The sequence below is a fragment of the Pygocentrus nattereri genome, chromosome 8, assembly GCF_015220715.1.
Source record: "Pygocentrus nattereri isolate fPygNat1 chromosome 8, fPygNat1.pri, whole genome shotgun sequence".
Classification (NCBI taxonomy): domain Eukaryota; kingdom Metazoa; phylum Chordata; class Actinopteri; order Characiformes; family Serrasalmidae; genus Pygocentrus; species Pygocentrus nattereri.
This window is the reverse complement of record NC_051218.1, coordinates 40454620-40476578: the sequence shown is the minus strand read 5'-3', so window position 1 is coordinate 40476578 and position 21959 is coordinate 40454620. Positions and strand designations below refer to the sequence as shown.

Below are 21959 nucleotides of genomic sequence, written 5' to 3'. Positions count from 1 at the left end.
TCTTTTGAAAAGCGAAAATAGACAAGGGGTTTTAAACGTTCGTACAGTAAGTGCGAACAAACGTTAGACTTTTATTTTGACAGAAATCGACGCGGTGCGTCAGCAGGACGCAAGCTCTGTGTTGTTGAGCTGACTGTGGGAGAGGGCTGCGGGGTCTGTTGGGTTTGGAGCTGGTGGTCGTTGAACTTTCGCCCCAGTCCTTTATTTTAGTTTTCAGTTCGTATAAAGGAGCCCGTGTTCCGTTGTGATGGGCGGCTACGGGGTGATGGCGAATGAAGAATCCGTAGATTATTCCGTGCATGAGGCGTGGAACGAAGCGACCAACGTGTATCTCCTCGTTATCTTGGTCAGTTTCGCGCTGCTGATGTACGCTAGAAAGTAAGAACCCACATTTTATCATTTTAACGCTTATACAAACCCTCATGAGCGCTCTAACTGATAATGACATGCACTTCTATGCTATACACACCCTTCAGCCATAACATCAAACCCACCTCCCTGTTTCTACACTCATTGTTCATATAAGTACATAAGTAGTCCATCTGTTTCTCTGCATTCTTCCCCCCCAACACACACTCCTTTTACCATGTTCTTCAGTTGTCAGGACCACCACATCACAGAACAGGGTTTATTTGGGTGGTGGATCATTCTTGGTGGTTGTGTTAGTGTGTGTCTTGTGCTGGTATGAGTGGATCAGACACAGCAGTGCTGCTGGGAGTTTTTCAAAAACCTCGTTGTTCCTGCTGGACTGAGAATAGTCCACCAACCAGAAATATCTTGCCAAAGGCGCCCTATGATTGCTGAGGAAGGACCAACACCACGTCAGTGTTACTGCAGTGCTGTGAATTATCCACCACCCAAATAATACCTCATATGAGGGGGGAGGGGGAGGGGGAGGGGGGATCCATACCATTGAAGAGCAGTATGCAGCTACAGTCTGCTGTAATTGTAGACCTACAGAGTGCTCCTAAAATGTATGATGAATGAAGAAAGGAGGTGGTTTTAATGAAGTCAAGAATGATGTCAACATAAAGCATATAAATACTTTACAAAAAAAAAAGGTGTGGATATGTGTTAACTTTGCATCGAAAATCTGTGAGTAGGCCTACAATCATTAGAGAGCTTGAAAAAGTCTGTTGTCTGTTGTTTTCTCTCATACTTCTTCTTCTTCTTCTTCCACAATATTCTGTGATTAATACAGCCTGAACCGCTTAACGTACAGACTCCGCTCAAACTGCGTTTCGAAGGTCTCAGCGCTGTGACTTGTGCTATGTATTTTTGGAGTCGATCGGTTTGGTAGTTTTTCATAAAATTAAGTTTAAAAATTAAAAACCTGCCATAAGAACGAACAGCAGAATGTTCAGAACTTCAGATTCTGATATGGATGATGTCACAGCAGGTCTCTCAGTCTCACAGACCCAGCCGTCACGCAGCGAATCTGCTTTAAAATCCTTAAACTTTCACCTAGAAACTCCATTGCAGTTTTAAATGGTAGAGAAACTTGTCCTTCCTGAAACCTCAAAATATCTCATCATTTTATCAATTGGCTTTAGAATTATGAGCATTTGTTTGCTGCTAGGTACAGAAAACTGCCCCATTCACTCCCATGTAAATATCTCAAAATCAGAATCGGCTTATTTCAAGATTTTCTCTGTGTTTAACTCGTCATAACTCAGACATTTTCTTCTCAATACACACAACATTACACCAAAATTATCCTCAAGGGGTCTTATCTCACACCGTCTATCCGATAAGCGATAGAGTAAATATTTTCCGAGTTATCCATTTTGGGGGTGCTGCAGCCTTTCCTAGCAGTCTTCGGGCGGAAGGCAGGATACACCCTGGACAGGTCGCCAGTCCATCGCAGGGCAGATAGACTCACACACTCACACCCAGGGGCAATTTAGCATGTCCAGTTGGCCTGCTTGCATGTCTTTGGACTGTGGGAGGAAACCGGAGAACCCAGAGGAAACCCACGCAGACACGGGGAGAACATGCAAACTCCACACTGAGAGGACCGATGCACAGAATCCACATAAACAAATTATGCTTCCTTTGTAATGCAATATGCAGTTGGTTTGCATCCTTTAAGTACTGACAGTACTAATGTGCTCAGAACAAAACGTGTCATAATTTAAAATACCTTATTATAATAATAAATAAATAATGCCCAGCCCTACTGTAATGACAGTTATAATTAAAAATGGCATGTAATTTGTAATCTGTAATGTCAAATAAATAATATATATTTAGAATGTAATGTCAGTTGTAATCTATAATGGCTTGAAACCCTTAGGGGTATATAACCTGTATAATCTGTCATGCTGTGTAGTGGCTGCCATCCAAGCAGGAGGTATTACTTGGCGTTCGTGATGTGGCGCTGGCCAGCACATACATGATAGTAAAACATATAACTCATTTCTTTCATTTCTGTGCAGGAATAAGAGGAAGATCATGCGCATCTTCACAATGCCGCCCACGGTTGCAGCCACACCAGAGCCAAACTTCTACGACAGTTTGCAGAAAGTTCGGCTAAGGCAACAGCTGGAAATGTATTCTCTTGGTGAGTCACTGCACCACCCTAATGCACGGAGGGAAAAATCAATGTACGGATGTGCTGAAACCTTTCGCTTTCTTAAAGGTTTTATTCAGTGTACTAAAACTTTCTGCTCCTTCCTTTTTTAGCGAGAAAGTTTGATCAGCAACACCAACAGGCTCAGGCCCAGGAGAGCGTGCAGCTTTCGATGGAGTGAGTGAGACCCCAGATGTGAAAAAGCTACATGCTTGATATTGTGTTATTTCTGCCTCAAACACACTTCAGCTTGGATCTGTAAGTTAGTTTAAGCTGCAACGCTCGTTTTTTTTTCTTCTACCTACACTGAAACCCAAGTACGGTAACAGCACAGTGAAGAGCAGCTACACTGTGGTAAAATAACTGGGACATATTAATGTTTTTCTTTTTACTTGAAGGACGTTTGTACCTCTTTAATCATTCCCACATTTCCAAAATTCCAGTCCATTATTGTACTTTCAGATTGTGAAACTGAATTATGGTGTACTGCTGCCATCTAGTGGTTGTTTTGGATAGTGCTGGAACTGGTTAATGGAATGGAAAATATATATTTTTTCTCTTTCTAATTGGTTAAATGACACAATTTAATACGTCAAATGATTATAAACACAGTCAACAAGTATATTTTAAAGAGAGAAGTTTCGCCTGCCTTTAAAAGTGCTAAAAAAATACATTTATATTATTATATTGTATTATTACAGCACAATATATACTTTTGGTAACATATCGCCCTCTGGTGGTGCTTTTGGTTTACTTCATTGTATGTAATGCAAATGGTCAGTTTTGTCATTTGTATCTCTGCTCAATCTAAATGGGCATTTCAAAGCGTTTTTGTACTAGCAAATCAAATCAAGTCATTTCTACTTCTATTTTTCGCCAGGATGAAGCAGAGCGTTCTGTAAACGTTTCCCCTCTGTGTTTTTAAGGAACCGCCTTTTGGGAGAGTGCGTGTTTGGGCTGCTTAAGTCCTGGTCGTTTTTATGGTTCTGTTGCTTGTTGTAGCAGCTTTGATTTAACTTGTAACATCTCAAACCTTTGATCACTTCTGTTTTCCAGTAAACACAATCAGTTTACATAGTTACACCCAGTAGAATTGTGCAAATCATTGTCTTACACATAAATCTACAGAAAAGTACAATGTAAATCTAAATGTAAATAAAGTAATGCAAAATAAGAAAATGTAATGTCATTTTTCTTTCAAATAGTTGGGGTTAATACACTTACACTAAGAGCATCTGTTGTCTTAGTATGTCATGATAGTGTCATTAAACTTGAGCAAGCTGTGTTGAGCTGGGAAACCAGCACGGACACTAAATTTGTGGTCATGCCATAGATTTTCATTGGGATTGAGTCTGGATTGACTGAACCACTCAAGGAAGTCTGTTTTCCTCAGTTGAAGCCAGTTGAAGTACTTTGGCTCAACCTAAATAGGCCTTATTGTGCAGTGCCTGGAGGATTGTTGGCCCGCAAACACCATCATCATTGCAACCTTTGCACTTTTTTGTGCTCGTTGCTTCTTCTTTGGAAGCATATGTAATACACTGGGCCCGTTTAGAGGCCAACGATCCACAAATGTTCTACACAAGTGGGCTCCATGATCAAATAGACCTCTTGCGGTGTTATAATGTGTCTGAACCAATTTAAGCTCAGTTGGGAAGGACGAATTAGGGCTGCGCGATTGCTGATGGATATCGCGACTGCCATATGCCTTGCAATACGTTAAAAGTGCCATTCAAGTCACAAACTAGACTTTAATATGTTACTTGTTGTGTTGTGCAGTATTTTGTAGTGAAGCATTTTCTCCCTCTGCCTTATTGGCTTGACAGAATCTGTTTTATACTGTTTTCAGGTTTTCTTTTGTCAGTGTTCTCTCACTACAATACCCAGCGTGCATCAAATGAAATCAAATTTATTTTGTCACAAAGCAGCTTCACCGAATTCCAGTAAAGACAAAGTTTTAATATGAATGTAAAACCCCCCAGGTGAGCAAGCCAGGGGCAACAGCGGCAAGGAATAACTCTCATAGCCGAGGAAGAAACTTGGGAGGAACCAAGGCTCACATGGGGGGACCCATCCTCCTCTGGTCAAACAACCTACAAATTACTGACAAAAAAAAGAGGACCCTATACATCACATAGGACTGCTGTTATGCTCATGTGTACTGATATAATTATAACATATACAGTATAATATAAGCAATGATGATATTATTGGCAGTAGTATAAGTAGTAGTAATAGCTAGGAGTCCATGAAAATTTCAGTGTAGGGTGGGCAGCTAGTCCAAGGCAGGTGGTGGTAGCTGGGGCATGGGCAGTTGGTCTGAAGTGGGTAGCAGAAGAGATCAACAGTCAGCCATCCATCAGTGTCCAGCCAAACAGGTGGGCAGTTGTTTACTTGAAAAAAGGTAGGGAGATTGAATTAGTTTTGTTCTGTTTGGGTGTGTGTGAAACAGAGAACATGGACGTTTCCAGAGTGTGGCTAACGACTCCGGCAGATCTGACTATGACAGCTTAACTAAAAGCAGAGAACCAGAAGGACACACAGACACGAGAGCACTCTGAAACTGTTTGGCATCCCTCCGCTCCACCGTCCACAAACCTGAGTGACCGCGTGTGAGCAGCAGGACGACAGCACCAGCGTCTCAGTTTACTATAATTCCCTGTGTCCATGGACCCCTGGATCTGCTGCCTTTATCTAAGGGGGAACATTACCTACCAAACGCTAAACTGAACAAGTGAGTTTTCAGCCTAGATTTGAAGATTGAGACTGAGTCTAAGTCTTGAACATTTTCTGGAAGATCATTCCAGAGTTTAGGGGCTTTATAAGAAAAAGCTCTTCCCCCAGCTGCAGCCTTATGAATTCTATGAACTATTAATAAGGCAGCACTCTGGGATCTGAGTAGTCGTGATGGCTCGTAATAGGAAATAAGGTCTTGCAGGTACTCAGGAGTGAGGCCATGTAGGGCTTTATACGTCAATAAAAGAATTTCATAATCAATACAAAATTTAACAGGCAGCCAATGAAGAGATGATAGCACTGGACTGATATGATCAAATTTTCTAGTTTTAGTGAGGACCCTGGCTGCAGCGTTTTGGACTAGTTGAAGTTGGCATAGTCTAGCCTTGAAGTAATAAAGGCATGTACTAATGTTTCTACGTCACGCAGGGATAGGGCATTTCTGCATTCTTTATCTTGGCAATGTTGCGAAGATGTAAGAAAGCTGTCCTACTGATGCTGCCTATGTGTTGTTCGAATGATAAATCTCAGTCAGTTATGATGCCACTGTTACTGCTGAGCCAGGTGTAACTGGAAAGTCAGCAAGATTTAAAATTAAATCTGATCATTTATTTCTTGCCACTTTTGGACCCACCTGTTTTGTTACTGTTTAGAAGGAGGAAGTTACGCCACATCCAGCATTTCACATCTTTTACACAGTCCTCTATTTTCTTTAATCTGTATTTGTCATCAGGTTTGGCTGATATGTTCAGTTGCGTATCATCTGCGTAACAGTGAAAGTTAATGCCATGGTCACTTATAACTGTGCCTAACAGTAACATGTATAGAGTAAATAATAATGGTCCTAAAATAGAGCCTTGCAGAACTCCAAATCTTACTTTTGAATAATTGGAGGATACATTGTTTACACTGATGAACTGATAACGTTCTGTTAAGTAAGATTTGAACCACAATAGGGCCGTCCCTGTGATTCCTAGCATGCTTCCTAACCTTTCTAGGAGAGTATTGTGGTCTATCGTATCGAAAGCTGCGCTGAGGTCAAGTAGCACTAACAGGGATATGTTGCCTTGGTCAGTGGCAAGAAGAAGATCATTAGTTATCTTAACTAGAGCTGTCTCAGTGCTGTGATGTGGCCTGAATCAAGATTGGAATTTTTCATATATATGGTTCTTATGTAGATATGAACCAAGTTGTTGGGCCACAGCTTTTTCTAAGATCTTAGATATAAATGCTAAGTTAGAAATAGGCCTATAATTAGACAATACGCTAAAATCAAGATTTGGTTTCTTGATCAGAGGTTTGATCACTGCTAGTTTAAAAGCTTTGGGTACATGGCCCAGGCTAAGGGACGAGTTTAGTTAAAAGAGGGTTTATAATAACTAGCAGTACTTCTTTTAGTAATTTTGATGGGATTGCATCAAGTGTGCAGGTTGTGCAATTTGCAGAGGAGATAATCTAGATGTGGGAGTGGGTAAAAAGTTCCAGCCTTTCTTCTGCAACTACGTTATATTTAATATCAGCCACGTCAGACGACAGCCAAGGTGGATTTAATACTGTGGGTTGAATTTGTTGTCTAATGTTTTCAATTAATTATTTAATTTATTTAAAATAATAATTATTTAAAAAGTCGGTAAAAACTTCACTGGTGAGAGTCCCTGGAATTCAGTACCTGCCTGATTTTTTTGTACTTCTGGAAATCACACTAAACAGAAATCTAGGATTGTATTTATTATTCTCAATCAATGAGGCCAGATATGCTGAGTGAGCTTCAGTGAGGGCATTTCTATACTCTATAAGGCTGTCCTTCCAGGTAGAGTGGAACACTTCCAGCTTGGTTTGTCGCCATTTCCCCGCTAGTTTCCAAACTGTTTGTTTTAAGGCACGGATTTTATCGTTGTACCATGGGGCGAGCTTTTTCTGCCTTATCCTCTTTAATTTAAGTGGCGCCACATTTTCTAAAGTAGATCGAAAGGTATTTTCTAAATAGTCGGTTAGTACATCTAACTCCATTGGGTCTGATGGAGTGGAGACTGGGGTTGATACTTCTGGGAGGTTTTCTATAAATTGTAGGGCAGTAAAAGGTTTTATTGAGCGCTTTGTCTTTGTTTAGTACAAAAAGATCTTCTCCCCCTTTAGCGAGAGAAAAGGAACCACACTGAGTTAAGGTATCTAGATAGCCGGGTAGTTACACAGCTTTAGCTTTTCACTTGTTCTCCTCATCTGACCAGACATTTCTGTCATTTGCATAACCTTTTCTCTCCATTCTAGTCAGGATTTGAAGACAGTCCACAGCTGCAATAAGATGTCAATGTTAGTCATTTGGCTTTCTTCTGCAATCGCCAAACCGGCCTTTAAAAGTACACCTCGAAGTGTTTCAAAAGCTCCTCCCACCTTCAAAGTACATCATCAGAAGGGTGATTTTCTAGTCTTTAAACCAGAAAAATCACGCTGATGTAGGATGTGAGTAAGCATGTTATAACAGATTTAGAGATTTGTGGAATTACGTGAATGTATTGATTCAGTAGAACAACCACAGAAACTGCATCTCCTAAGATCCAGTTAGGTTGCTGTCAGTATAACACAAAACATTAGATTTTAGTCATACAGTGCATCATGCAGTGATATGAGCATTGCAAAGACAGCACTTGATCTCATATTTGATGTGACCATTTATATGATAATCTGAAAAACTTTGAATTTAGTCTGACAAGAAGGCTTCCTCCAACTCAATAAAGAAAAGACAGAGTGAAGCTATTTGGTATTTAGGAGCAAAGACTTGAGGTCAGTGCTTATCTTGACACCAGAGCTCTTAGGACTACACATCTACAACTATTGATTCTGATCTGAATGTCAACATCCATGTAAAAGCAGTAAGGAAAGCAGCCTTTTACCAGCTCAAGATTATATAAAGGTTCGAAATTGAATGTCACAGCAAGACTCATTCATGCAATTATGTCCAGGAGACTGGAATGCTGCAGTGGTCTCTTTACTGGCCTTCCCAAGACCACTCTGAGACAGCTACAGCTTATTCAAAACACAGCTGCTAGAATTCTTATGGGACCTAAGAGATTCGAGCACATCACTCCAATCCTCTGGCTACCAGTTAACTGCAGAATTGACTAACCCTAACCCTAAAGTGATTTCATTGTATAAAAATCACTGATCGGCCTTGGACCAATATTCACTGTTGATCTGCTTGAAGTATACAAACTCAGTAGACCTCTCTGATCACTAGGGATCGGTCAGTTAATAGTGCCCAGAATCAGAACCAAACAGGGTGAGCCAACATTCAGTCATGCTGCCAGCTGCTGAATTGAACTCCCAGGTGAGGTCAGATGTTCCATATATAGCCATCTTTAAGTACACTTTGAAGGCATTTATGTTTCTTATTTAGATACAGTTCAATACAGTAGTTCTTTGAAATTCTTCATATTATTTATTTATTGTTTTGGCCTTTAAGGAGTGGTACAGTGGTGTGGTGGGTAGCGCTGTCACTTCACAGCAAGGAAGGCCTAGGTTCGAGTCCCCGTCCGGGTGACCAGGGTCCTTTCTGTGTGAAGTTTGCATGTTCTCTGCGTGGGTTTCCTCTGGGTTCTCTGGTTTCCTCCCACAGTCCAAAGACGTGCAGTCAGGCCAACTGGACATGCTAAATTGCCTCTGGGTGTGAGTGATTGTGTATGTCTGTCTGTCTGCCCTGCGATGGACTGGCGACCTGTCCAGGGTGTATCTTGCCTTTCGCCCAATGACAGCTGGGATAGGCTCCAGCACCCGCTGCCCAGAGGGAGAAGTGGCTTAGAAGATGTGTGTGTGTGTGTTTTGGCCTTTACCTCTGCAATACACTTAATTAATTATTTAATTAATTAATTTTAATTTTTTAAAATTATTTAGTTAATTCTTATTGATTTCATCTTTTCCTTTTATTTAACGAATTATTTTATTTCTTTTTTTATTTGATATCTTTATTATTTAATGGTTTTATTGTTCTGTGTGTGCGAAGCATTTTAAATTGATGCTGTGCATTAAAAGTTGTGCCATTTAAATAAACTTACCATGCTTTAACCCTCACCAAATACAGCATCCAAGACAATAAAAAAAAACGGAAAAAGCATTTACTGTGTGGGTAACTTTGCTCATTACAGCCTGATGACCCTGTTGCTCACTCGCTTGGTCACTTGATAGACTACCAGTTGATGAGAGTGCCAGTGAGGAAGGGAGAGAGGGCTTCTGAGGGGGAGGGAGAGAGTGAAAGTGTGTCAAAGGGGAGGCAAAAGGAGTCAAACAGAATGGCAGAGTGGCATCACAGCGAGTTCTACACGCTGCGCTGGTGGGAATGAGGAAAGGTAGCAGAGCTGCGGAGCGTGATTAAGAGAGTTTGAGTGTGTTTTTTGTCGTGCTTCTTGTTCTGGCCCTCTGCTTCACTCGTCTGTTTCTTCTCCCTGCTTTTGATGTGCCATGGTGTCATCCCAAGACGACTCACTACAGCTGGAGAAAGGAAATTTAGTGAGCCCATGCCTCATTTCCCCCAAGCTCAGGCCTCAGTGGAGATAAGAACAGCAGCTTTTCTTCTTTTTCTTTTGTCTTTCTTTTTTCTTGCGTGCTGCTCTCTTTAATCCAAAGCTGTTCTTCCAGTGTGTCAGAGATGTAATTCCATTGTAGAACATGGAGTACAAACATTTTGTTCTGTCTCTCTGTCTCTCTCTATATGTGTATCAGTCTAGCTATCATTCATTAAAAGAAAGATGACTCGCTGTACATACTCCACCTGTCAAAAGTTTTGGGACAGTTCCTTTTAGCCTTCTCCAACTAGTAGTTTAAGTCTTTCTGTTCCTTTTCATAGAAGTAAGAACAGGTGGATTTGGGCAGGAAGGAAGCATGAATGCTGTAGTGGAATCACCCAGTTGCCTGACTTTAATGTGATAGTTTGACCTAAAATCAAATTTGTCTGCCCTACGATGGACTGGCGACCTGCCAAGGGTGGCGACCTTCCGCCCAGTGACTGCTCCAGAAGGATAAGCAGCTTATAAAATTGGGTGTGTGTGAATATTTGCTTATTTTCCTCAATTTGTCATCAAATAAGCATCCAAAATGAATAAATCTGCATTTTCTAATTACATTTTCAATCCTCACATTTATCTACAGTGACACACACCTACGTTTTCTCACTACATCTTCTCAAAATGCGTGTTACTGATGTTTTAGTCATTAAAGAACCGTCTAAATAGTGCATATTTCCCACATACTTAGCTAAAAGAAGACATCAACATCACATCTTGTAGTAAAGAGTGTAGTTTCCTTTTAGCTGAGTACAAATCCCAGTTAACGGAAGCCACTCGCTTTGCTACAAATGATTTGAAGTGGTTTTGTCCTTTTTTAGCTACACTCATGGGAAAATAAACTTAGAAAAACACCATGTTTGTAGACAGTCCCTTAATGAATGAAGTTTCAGTGATGCGAACCATTTTGTTCTGCAAAACTTAACAACGGACATGTATTTGCAGTTTGTTTCTTGTCTTCTCAGGAGTGGACAAATGTATGTTTGATCATGTTGGATGTTTATTTCGTGAGAAATCACGAAGAGAAAGTAGAATATCCTGCAATTGTGCAATATAAAACCAGCTTTTCTTCACCACAAATATGACGCAATCTCAGATTCAGCTCAGCTTTTCCAGCTCCTCAGTACGTGCCAGATTAACCTGAATGTGTTTCTGTTCCAGTCCTTCTGTAAAGCATCTCATGGTCCCTCTTCTTTGCTGCATTTCTGTTGATTTATGGTAAATTCCAGTTCTGGAAAGCTTGTTTAGGAGCAATGACAGGTTCAGGATCAGGTGTAGGCTGGATATCCCTCTCTGCTTCAGAGTCTGACCAAATGTGCTGCTGGTTGAATATTATCTTATAGAAGATATCTTAATGAATTCGTTTTTCTATTTTTGTACGTGCTAAAGTAGAAACCTAGTAACGATAACTGGTGCAGGTTGTTACTTAGCAACTGGTGCTCGGCGGAATGATCCTTTGTGGAGTGATTGTGGAGAAGAAAAAAAGTGGTGGTTCTGTTGTCACAAATAACAGCTCTGGTAGAACATTTCTCAGACTGTGTTATCAGAACTTTTGTAAAATGGCAAATAGACCAAATTAGGATGTTGGTAGACATAAAAGTTGGCTATACTACCACATCCAGTGAGTGTGTGAGCAGAACAGTTTAAGTAACAGTACAAACAGACCTGACACCAGATTGTTTTGTTTCTATCTTGTTTTGATTGAAACTGTAGTTTGAGACTATATATCGCTGTTATTGGAACAAATCCTCGTATCTCCAAAATGGTAACTTCACAGGAGAAGGAAAAAACCTACTTTGCTTTTAATGTAAGTCAATGGAACCAGACGTATTTCCAAGTAATTTTGGGCTATTTCTTTTAGTCCATTCATCATGAAATCTACACACCATGTAAAGGGCAACAAGCATTTTCAAATTACACCAAAAACTGAAAAACGACAAAAATGGAGATATGAGATTTTGTTCTGAAAACAATGATATGTATGTCATTTTTTCCCATTTTCCAGCTTTCAAAAACAGGCAGTGCTCCTACAGGTTGTATTATCCCCAGTGAGGGATCCTCTGTCTTTGGTGACACTTTGAAGCTGAAGCTAATGACAATTTAGCGAATGTTTTATTCTTCCACCTGTGAATAAAGTCACCAGGCACTACTACATCACTAGAAAGTGAACTGGAACAGTATTTTCATGTATTGACTGCTATTTTTAAATAATCATACTGTAATAAGGAGTTTAATGTAATATAACATAAGCTAGTCAGGAAGCTAACTAGCATTTACTAGTATTTATGCTAACTTCCACAAAATGAGTGTTTTGGCCATATTTTCACTCTGGACAGGGATAATATGAGCTGTGTTTGATTCTACAGATTTAGACGTTTGTCGGCGCATGTGTGTACGTGTGGGACAGTGCGGTATATCTTTAATATCAGCCAGTAAGTTAAGCTAACAAGCTAGGTAGCTAATTAGCCAAAGTAGATGCTTTAGAATAGCATAAAATGGGCTTAAATTTTTAATCACACTTATTAGAATAGTATTGACACGTTTCCAACGAGTGGAAAAGGAACTAGAACTGGAAGCATTAGCTCTGTTAGTTCCAGTTTGGGGTTTTTTGTTCTGTTACTTCCAGTTTTTGTTCTTGTTTTTGAATGTGCTGTGGAAAAGCGAATACTTCTATTAAACACTGCAAAGAAACGTGTAGTGCATGTTCATGATTCTGTGACAGAAAATTAAACCATGCAAAGTTGTTAAGTTACCAACTTGGGAAGACCACATTAAAAATGACATATTTACCCCCCCCCCCCCCCCCCCCCCCCCACTACATTCATTCATTATCCACCTGGAAGTGTGATCTTTGCTATTGACATGTTTATGTGGAATTTGAAATTTAATAATTTACTCTTATGGACAAATTCGAATCAAAGTGCTACTGTTTGTAACTGCTCAGTGTACTTTTGTGCAGCTTAATAGATGTCAGTATACCATACAATACAAGTCTGTCCGAAGTCCTATTTGAGCTTGATTAGTTTCACCAGAGGAGGTCCGTTGCTGTAATTATGTTCATGATTTTGGACTGGCCGATTCATACAGAATAAAGGAGCTGTATGGTTTTCTCCAATTCCCCCAAATAGTCCAGATCGAAACATAATCTTGTGGACATTTACGCCTTCTTTATGTAATAGCCGTCACCTTTTGTGGCTAAATGGCAAATATAGTACCAAAACATGTGACACTGGACAAAGGAGGAGACTTTATATCTCATTTCAGTCTGGGGTGAAACCTGTTATTGATGCGTAATAAGCATAATCATAGCGTACAGGAGGGAATATACAAAAAAAAACAAAAAAAAAACAAGCTGCACCCAAAATATAGTGGTTTTTACTGATTATTTTGGTCTCGTCAGAGTCTAAATTTAAATGCTATAGAGAATATTTGGTCTCACATTAAGCACAAAATAGGTTGGCAATGTTTTTCAGTTGTTTGAAGCCATTAATGCTGAGTGGAAAAATACTGACTCATCTTTCTGTAAAAGGTTGTCTAATTTACACACAAAACTTCACCATTTAAAGAAATCAAGAAAGGGAGAAATGGAAAAGCTAGGCCTTATTCAGTTATTAAAAGCTTAATGTATTGCCATTTTGAGCTTGGCACATTTTTTGCATGGGAGTGTATACCAAATTGTTGTGGATTTCAGTAGTCTTGTCATGAAGACTAAGCTCCATTTAGCTGTCATCATATACTATATTTTAGGTTGTGGTGCCTCTAGTGTATATATAAACTAGAAGCACTGTAACATTGGAACAGGACTACAATTACTGAAAGAGGTGCATGAAGGTCTTTAACTTTGACCTTATTAATAAGAGGACTTGTAAAACTACAGGCATTGAAGATTTGTACGGGATTAAAATCACAGACCTCAGGTAAAATGTGTGGTTGGTTAGTGTAGTGTGTGGTTGGTTAGTGTAGTGGTTAACACCTCTGTCTTCTACACTGTAGACTGGGGTCCAATCCCCACCTGGGCAAACACCCTACACTATACCAATAAGAGTCCTTGGGCAAGACTCCTAACACCGCCTTGGCCTACCTGTGTAAAATGATCAAATTGTAAGTCGCTCTGGATAAGAGCGTCAGCCAAATGCCATAAATGTAAATGTAAAATAATCCAACTTGATTAGGGCTTAAGATAGCTTAATGACGTCTGACAGAAGTGACTATTGGTATGAGGAAAGTGTGCCATATTTTGGGGAGAGTTTCACTCTTTTTGTCACAAATAATTGTGCAATCCTGTTTTCCACAAAATAAACCTGGCTAGTCTACCAAAAAACATTTTTAAAAAGTGTCCGCAAACTTTTGACAGGTAGTGTATTTGAGGGCTTATTGATATGGCGCATGTGGCAGACATCAACAAACATCTGAACGGTTCGTCCTGTACAGATTCTCAAACTAAAACAAACCGGAGGGGCCCAGAGTCGGCTGATTTCAACATGTCTGTCAACAGGTGGTTTCGTGTTTATGGTCCGGGGTGTTGCCAGGGTGATGCCCCGCCCGCTCCGGGCCGTCCTGGGAGCCGTGGCGGCCCTGTCCTGAAGCTGCTGGCCCAGACAGATGTAAACACGGTCTAACCGCACAGCCTGGCCACCAGCCAGAAGCCTGAAAAAACAGAAGCGGAGGGGCAGTGGCACTGCCCCAAACGGAACGGCGAATGCAAAAACACTGCTGCTTTATTGGAAGAGTGAACACAACTTTATGGCATGTTTATAAGGTCTGCTAAGGGCCTTTGTAACTGCTGCACATACATGATAAATCTTTGTAGTGGAGCACTGGTTTACATATTGTGGTGGCAGCATTGCACAGTTTATGCCCATCTGTGCCTGAACTGGGGGGAAAAAGTGATGCACTGAATTTACTTGATTTGTGCATCATTTTTGCATGAATTAAATATAATACATTAAACATAATACACAGCGTTAGATGTTTCAAAATATTTATTTATTTATACCTGCCTCATTTGAAAATGCCAACCAATCTTTGTATTGGGTGAAGATTTTAGTGAACCAACAGAAATTTTGATGTTAATAATGTTTTTATGTTTTTTTGTGAGGTTTGCTTAAGGCAGTGTCACTAAAACCCTGTAAAGCTTTTCTCCAAACATTCAGTCTTATCCATAGGCCTTTAATAAAAAGACTTATGGCTCTAGAAAAAAAACCTTTAAATGGTATAGAGGGTTATATAAACTTTAAAAAGGTTCTTCTCACTTGCACACAGGGCCGTTTCTGAATGTTTTTGGGGCCTTAAGTCATGCCCTACTTGGGGGGGCCCACACCCTACCCACCCCAATTATGTCCTTTTGTATGCGAAAATAAAACACAAATAAGTACTTAAAGTATGTTTTGAGGAAATGTGTAATTGTATGCAACATGCAGAAGAACAGTTTGTAATGTCAGTTGAGTTTTGGATCCTTTCCCTGAGAGGATTCCCTGAGCGAATCTAACAATTGCAAGTGTGTTGAAAGAGTAGTCAAAGAAGACTCAGTCAAAACTTGGTGCAGCATGTTTCTTCTCAGAATGTAAGGGATTTATCTACTATTTTCATGTATCTTCATCAGTATAATGTTGATGTTGCATTTGAGACCTAAACATCGAGCCTGACCTTCTTTTTGAGCCTGTACATGAGACGTGAATATGCAAAGACTGAAAAACTCCCATAAAATCTGACCTGACTGACTTTTCCAATACTTCAGGTTGTTCAGGTTAACTCGCTGAAGAACAGATCATATTTTAACATGTTTTTTTCTCCTGACTCAGTAATGCTGCTAATGCTACTTTAAATTCTAATGCATAAAACATAGTACAGCTTTAATTCAATTCTAATATGTGGACTATAATATCATAATAGTAGTAATAATAATACACACCCAGACACATTGTCTAGGCCACTTATCGTCCTGGGTTGCAGGAGTTCTGAAGCCTGTCCTAGCAGTCATTAGGCGGAAGGCAGGAAACATCTTGGATAGGACGCCAGTCCATCAAAGGGCAGATAGACAGACATATACATTCACATACACAATCACACCTAGGGGCAATGTAATATCTCCAGTTTGCCTGACTGTATATCATTGGGCTGTTGAAGGCAATCCACACAGACACGGGGACAACATGCAAACTCCACACAGAACCCTGGCTGCCTGGCCGGGGAATCGAACCCAGGCCCTTCTTGCTGCAAAGTGATAATATTACTACTACCAATAATAATAATAATTATTATTATTATTATTATTATATTTTAAAAAACATATGAAGGGCATAGTGAATCCGTTGTGGTTCTTCTGTCCCTTACTGCAAATATGGCAGCTTTATTTTTTAATTCCACGTGAATTGTAGCCCAGTTTCCTTCTGGTGACACACTTCTGAGTGAAACCCTTCATCAGGGAGGGTCTTTCAGCTCAGCTAGCTGAGTGTTTTTTCTCGTTAATAGGTGGGGCTGGTGGGAACATGATATTTCAGGTTCATTTTATTTTGCCCTGCCCGCTGGCGTGCGATGATGTCATCAAAACTCTGAAGACGTTTTAGGGGTGAGGAAAGGTCAATAAATTTTAATCCAAAATTAGGGAAAAGCAAATGAACTAGCAAGGTAAACTGTCCATTTTAATTATTACTATGTATGCCTTTTGATGGCTTAGTTTACTGCCATATTGTGTAAGTATCTGCTATTTTTTACAGATTTACTGCCAGCACCTGTAGATGTTGCATACAGCTTTTTAAGCGCTGCAAGGTAGTGGCCTTAAACAATGGGGACAAATGTGTGCCACATGGAAAGACCCAACAGAGACGACAGATCTTCTTTCGAAAGAATGTGCTTCTGCGCTCTCTCTTTCTGTCTCTCTCTCTCTGAGTTTTCCATAGCACTTTCTTCTTTCAAAGTCATGCACACGGAGCCTGAGCGGGCGGCCTGTGTGTGTGTGTGTTTCTGCGTGCTACGAAAAGTCTCTGGATCTTGCGCGCAGATGAGACGTGACAATTGCCTTCATCCTCCCTGTGCTGTGCTTCTCATCTCCATCCCTCCATTCTCTCTCTCTATCTCTCCTCTACCCACTCCCCCCCACCATGGTTCTCTTTTTGTCGCAGGTGGAACGAGGGCCTCAGCATGGGAATAAAAGAGAACAGGCGCTAATTAGAGGAGGGGGTGCGAGACAAAAGATCTGCGAATAATAAGACATTTAAAAAAGATGAAACTCTAATCTTGGAGGATTGGAAAGCAGGGCTGCCTGGTGCTCCCGCGCTCCTTTGCCTCACACTGGAGAGACGGATCAAACGGAAGAAAGTGAAAGAGCAGCGCGGTGCTGCTTTCATATTGCCTTGTGCCTCGTTTCTCCTCCTTCATCCCTGACAGCCTTAAACCAATAAGAGAAGGAACAGCAAGCTCATTTGTGTTCCCTAAGCACGACCAACTTATGTTTCTTAAGTCGAACATGCAAAGCTTCTGCAGATAATAAGTGGGCATCGGAGTAATTTTTCGTGGGAGGGCTGTTATGGGGATTGTTGTATTTTTGTTCCTTTGCCAAATTCAGTGCTTTCACTCTTTGTATGATGTGAAGAAAAAATGGTCTTCAATTAACACTCCCTCTCCTGAAAAGACTTTCAGTCCAAGTCCTCGGAGGCTGAACATTCTCACCCAGTTGTTCGTTGTATGTGAGAATGTAAAATAATTAAGCCTTTGTTTATTTGTACCAGGAAAGGAAAATAGGTGAAGAGTAAAAACAATAAAACATAAACAACCCACAAAAACAACAGACAATAGTATCACAGATAGTATCGTCAATTACCATAGCTTCCATCCATGGCAATGGCCAATCAAGTTGGACGATTTAAATGTTTGAAAACATCAGAGCTCCAAAATAACTATGCTTGTCCCATAATCTGTGACCCTGTTTACACCTGGTCACTCCACATGACTAGTATTTGGATTGTATCCTGATAAGATTTTAGCAACAGGCATTTAAACTTGGTGGTCAAATGTGTCTCCGGTTAGTCAGACTGAAATCTGAATGCTGTGAGGGAGGGAATATGCAAATGTGCTTGTTATGCAGCAGCCAATCACCAATTGTATATTTGTTCAACCCATTTCATCTGCAGTTCTGCACAGTAGTGTCTGTCCATATTCTTATCAAGCATTACGTTGTGTCCGGCCCTTAATCTCGTGCGTCTGCCATGATCATCTTCCTCGCAGACACGGATCACATGCCCAGTGAAGCACTGCCTGGGGAGGAGCTTTGCCTGTACTAGGAGGGGTTTTGGTTGTCGAATCAGCCCTGACAATGTACTAAATCTGCCTAACAATTTACTCAATTGTATATATTAAATTAATAAATAGTCTAACAAGTAAACTAAACCAATATTAATATTGCCCACTGGGGCCCTCTGGTGGCTCGAGTCTGTAAGCAACTGCTTGTACTGTGAAAAGCTACAAACAGCCCTGTTTCTATTATCAGTTAACATATCAACTATTATGCAACCAAGCAACTAATCCCATGGTTTACAAACTAATCCTAAGGACCCCTAGACCAGTGGTTGGCAACCCAAACGTTAATAAGAGACATTTTATCACGTTTCAACAAAAACCTAACCAACTTGGAAGCCACACCATTTCATGTCTATTTTATTGAAGTCTATTTTATTCTTCAGGTTCTTGTTTAAATTTTCCTGTTCCACCTTAAATGGTGCCTGAGGTGCCAGAATGTAGCTAACTATGTAGCTAATTGTTGAAACATTTAAGGTGGAATGTGAAAATTCTAACAAGAAGCTGGTGGGTGAGAAGCTTTTAATGACTTTTTAGTGTTTGGGAGCTTCTCGTTGCAGATTAAACATATCAGGAAAGCAGTTGAGTGCTTATAAATGCAAATAAGTCCATTCGTCTCCAGATGATTGATGCATCTTTCGTTAGACAGTAGCTAGACAAGATTGTTTTCTGTGCTGCTGTGGAGATCAGCAGACTTTGTCCCAACCTCCAGGGTTAAAGGGTGAATAAACAGTGCTACATTAACTTCAGTGTTTAAGACCATTAATTGTTAATACTGTGTTAAACTGATGGGCAGATGAGGATTAATTTTTTGACCTAAAATCTAAACTTGCTGTGGAGCTGCAACAGGATAGTAAAAGAGCTTTGCATTACCAACCCCTTTTCTATGTGTTACCAGTTGGGTTAGAACAAAAATGTGGACTGTTTCGAGGACCCTGAGGTTGGGAACCACTGAACTGATCTATTATGCCCCTTTGGCCCTGTCCCAAATGGCACCCGAAACCCTGTGGTTTTCCTCTAAGTCAACATTTTCACAACATCAACAATATGCAGTCCTATAGGGCGAGAGCATTTAAGGGTGCAAGATTAAAAACAGTGAATTTGGTGCAGACAAGTTTCATGTCCTTTTGCCATTTCAACTATACAACAAGTGATTCTGCTGTTAGGGTAAATTTGTCTGAATGACCAAGTGTATCGAAACATGACAAAGCATTATATGTTATGGGTCATTTCCTCAACAGGGATTAAGCATAGTCCTAGACTATCTTTTCCTTTCTATAAAAAAATCTCCATTCAGAATGTGTAGTGTAGGACTAGGTTTAATCCTTGTCTGAGAAAGCAACCCTATATGTCAGAAAATATCCAGACACCTCTTCTAATAATTGAATTCAGCTGCTTTAAGGTGCATCCATTGCTGATACCAGTGTTCAGTTCCATAACAGCTATATAATGTCCGAAGTGGTTGAAAATAGGATCCTCTGGAGCAGTTGCACACAGGCCAAATATCCATATGCCCAATGCCAAGAGAGGCATAAAGCCCCCCATTGTTGGACTGTAGATTGGTGGAATTGCATTCTCTGAAGTGGAGCTCCATCAAGTATCTTTGGGATGAGCTTTAGTGGCATTTGTGATCCAGAACTGATCATCCAACATCAGTACCTGACCTCACTAATGCTCTTTTAGCTGAAATCTATCAGATCCTCTCAGAAATATTCCAGCATCTAGTGTAAAGCCTTCCCAGAAGAGTAGAGACTGGTATTGCAGCAAGAAGGGGACAAATGTCCTATTAATATCCTTGATTTCAGATTAATTAGCAAATGTTTGGACATAGAGTGTAGCATTATTTTCAAGTAAATGAAAATAAAATACCAGTATCCTGTTGGTGGAGTATGTTGCTAATGATTCCAAGGTCATAGATTTGATTCTCTGGAGCACACATTTGAATAAATCAATAAAACTGCCTGCTAAATAAAGTTGGTTTGGTCTAGTAATTACATAAATGCAATTGTAATACACTGTGGTCAACTAATGTCTACAGTGCTACTCTGAGGAGCTGTAAGGAGCGTTTGCCCCAGACTCACCGCCTCCTGTAAGGTCACCGCCTCTTCACACCTGAGCTCCACACTGCCTCTCTGAGCCCAGAGCCATCCGTCATGGGCACTGTGTGTGATTCCTGCCCTGGGAAGAGCCCCTCGGGGACTTCTGGATTGCACAGCCTGCTCTGGTCACTGGCAAAGAACAGGCCAGGCATGGCCCAAGCAGCAGCCACTGTGGAGCCCAGGTCTAAACAACAAACACAGGCAGTGCGGGACAGGAGACCCAGGCTGACCCTCATCTCTGGCCAAGATTCAGGACCTCCCCTCTGAGGCCCGCTCTCCATCCCATGCTTAGTGGAGCCAGACCGCAGGCTCCAAATCTGCTCATCTTTTATCAAACAAATGACTCGTGGAGAAATGAAAGGCAGCGGTTGCTTGAGGCTGGCCAGGAGAACAACTCCGTCAATATTTACCCCCATCATAAAAACAGACACAAGAGGAACAAACCCAGCACAGGTTGGTTCAGGTGAAGCACCAGCCACTTTTGCTATGTTAGAAAACAAGATAAAATCCAGTATACTTACACTCTTAAATATAAGGGACTCAAAATGGACAAAGTTCTGGGAAAGCACTGAATTGGTGTAGAAACGTCATATAATGTGGAGATTCCATAAATTGTAAGAGGTTTTTTTTGTACTTGGTTCATTCAGGAACTATTCACTCTCTTTAGGACACCAAAATTGGTTCTTCTATGGCGTTGGTAACCAACACTTCACCTGGAGACCTATTTCCACATATAGAGTCACCAGAGGTAAGATATACATGAAAATCTAATTTCCTTGACTGCTGTCAAGGTCCTCACAGAAAAATGTGTTCACTTAATGGTCATCTTTGCAACACCGCTGGGCAGTTATTTACAGACTTCTGTTTGTTTGAATATGGAGAGACCTATAAACTTACATAAATATGAAGGGCTGTGCTGATTGGATCTTTTTATTTTCCATGTAAACAGATGCCATGTTGAGTGTTACAAGCTTGAGGCCAGTGACCTGTCTCCTTTTTTATAACATCTCTGCTGCAATAGCAGTATGCTTTAGCTTAGGATGCCTGACAGTTTTGGTTTGTAAGTTTGCTGTTTTATTCATCTTCATTATGTACATTTCAGCTGTCCTTTTAGAATTTAGCAAGGTAAGGGCCCTCCATGTATATGTGCCCACGAGGCTTTAACATGATAATCTGGGCTTGTTTTTAACATACTGCTTTATATTGTAATTTATATATATATAGTAATATATATATATATATATATATATATATATATACTATATATATATAGTATATTGTTTATATTACTCTGTAAATGTTTACATTCCCTGTTTATGTACAAATGGATAGAACAAAACTAATTCCATTTACCTACTTTCTTTCCGAGTACACAATCACCCATATGACCGGCTGGACACTGAAGGACGACCGACTGCCAAGCCCTCCTGCTACCTACTTCAGACCAGCTGCCCATGCCCCAACCACCTACCTCGGATGAGCTGCCCACCCTACGCTGATGTTTTCATAGACTCCTAGTTATTCATAATACCAATATTACTGCTGTTAATATTAGTAATAAAATCACTTGTAGGTAGTTTGACCAGAGGAGGATGGGTCCCCCCTGGTGAGCCTGGTTCCTCCCAAGGTTTCCTCCTCAGTTCTGAGGGAGTTTTTCCTTGCCACTGTTGCCTCTGGCTTGCCCACCGGGGGGTTTCTGTACATTCT

General features: G+C 40.5%; 1 protein-coding gene across 5 annotated transcripts; it reads left to right on the top strand.

The window, feature by feature from the left end:
* The first annotated feature begins 95 nt into the window (after positions 1 to 95).
* On the top strand, positions 96 to 21441 carry smim19 (small integral membrane protein 19). Of its 5 annotated transcripts, XM_017692115.2 has the most exons (5): positions 96 to 378; positions 2439 to 2563; positions 2686 to 2749; positions 20920 to 21000; positions 21202 to 21434. In XM_017692115.2, the coding sequence occupies exons 1-4, from the start codon at positions 248 to 250 to the stop codon at positions 20951 to 20953; spliced, it is 354 nt and encodes a 117-aa protein (XP_017547604.1). In that variant the 5' UTR covers positions 96 to 247; the 3' UTR covers positions 20954 to 21000; positions 21202 to 21434. The 5 variants fall into 5 exon arrangements, with proteins under 5 accessions (XP_017547604.1, XP_037396193.1, XP_017547603.1 ...); XM_037540296.1 differs by having other exon boundaries at positions 20920 to 21441; XM_017692114.2 differs by lacking the exons at positions 20920 to 21000; positions 21202 to 21434 and adding an exon at positions 20192 to 20292.
* Positions 21442 to 21959: the final 518 nt, after the last annotated feature.

Bases quoted from the DNA above. Each gene is read 5' to 3' on its own strand.
- smim19 (XM_017692114.2), top strand. From the start codon at position 248: ATGGGCGGCTACGGGGTGATGGCGAATGAAGAATCCGTAGATTATTCC. The intron at 379-2,438 runs GTAAGAACCCAC...ATTTCTGTGCAG, and splicing joins CTGCTGATGTACGCTAGAAA to GAATAAGAGGAAGATCATGC. The intron at 2,750-20,191 runs GTGAGTGAGACC...TAATGTCTACAG, and splicing joins AGCGTGCAGCTTTCGATGGA to TGCTACTCTGAGGAGCTGTA.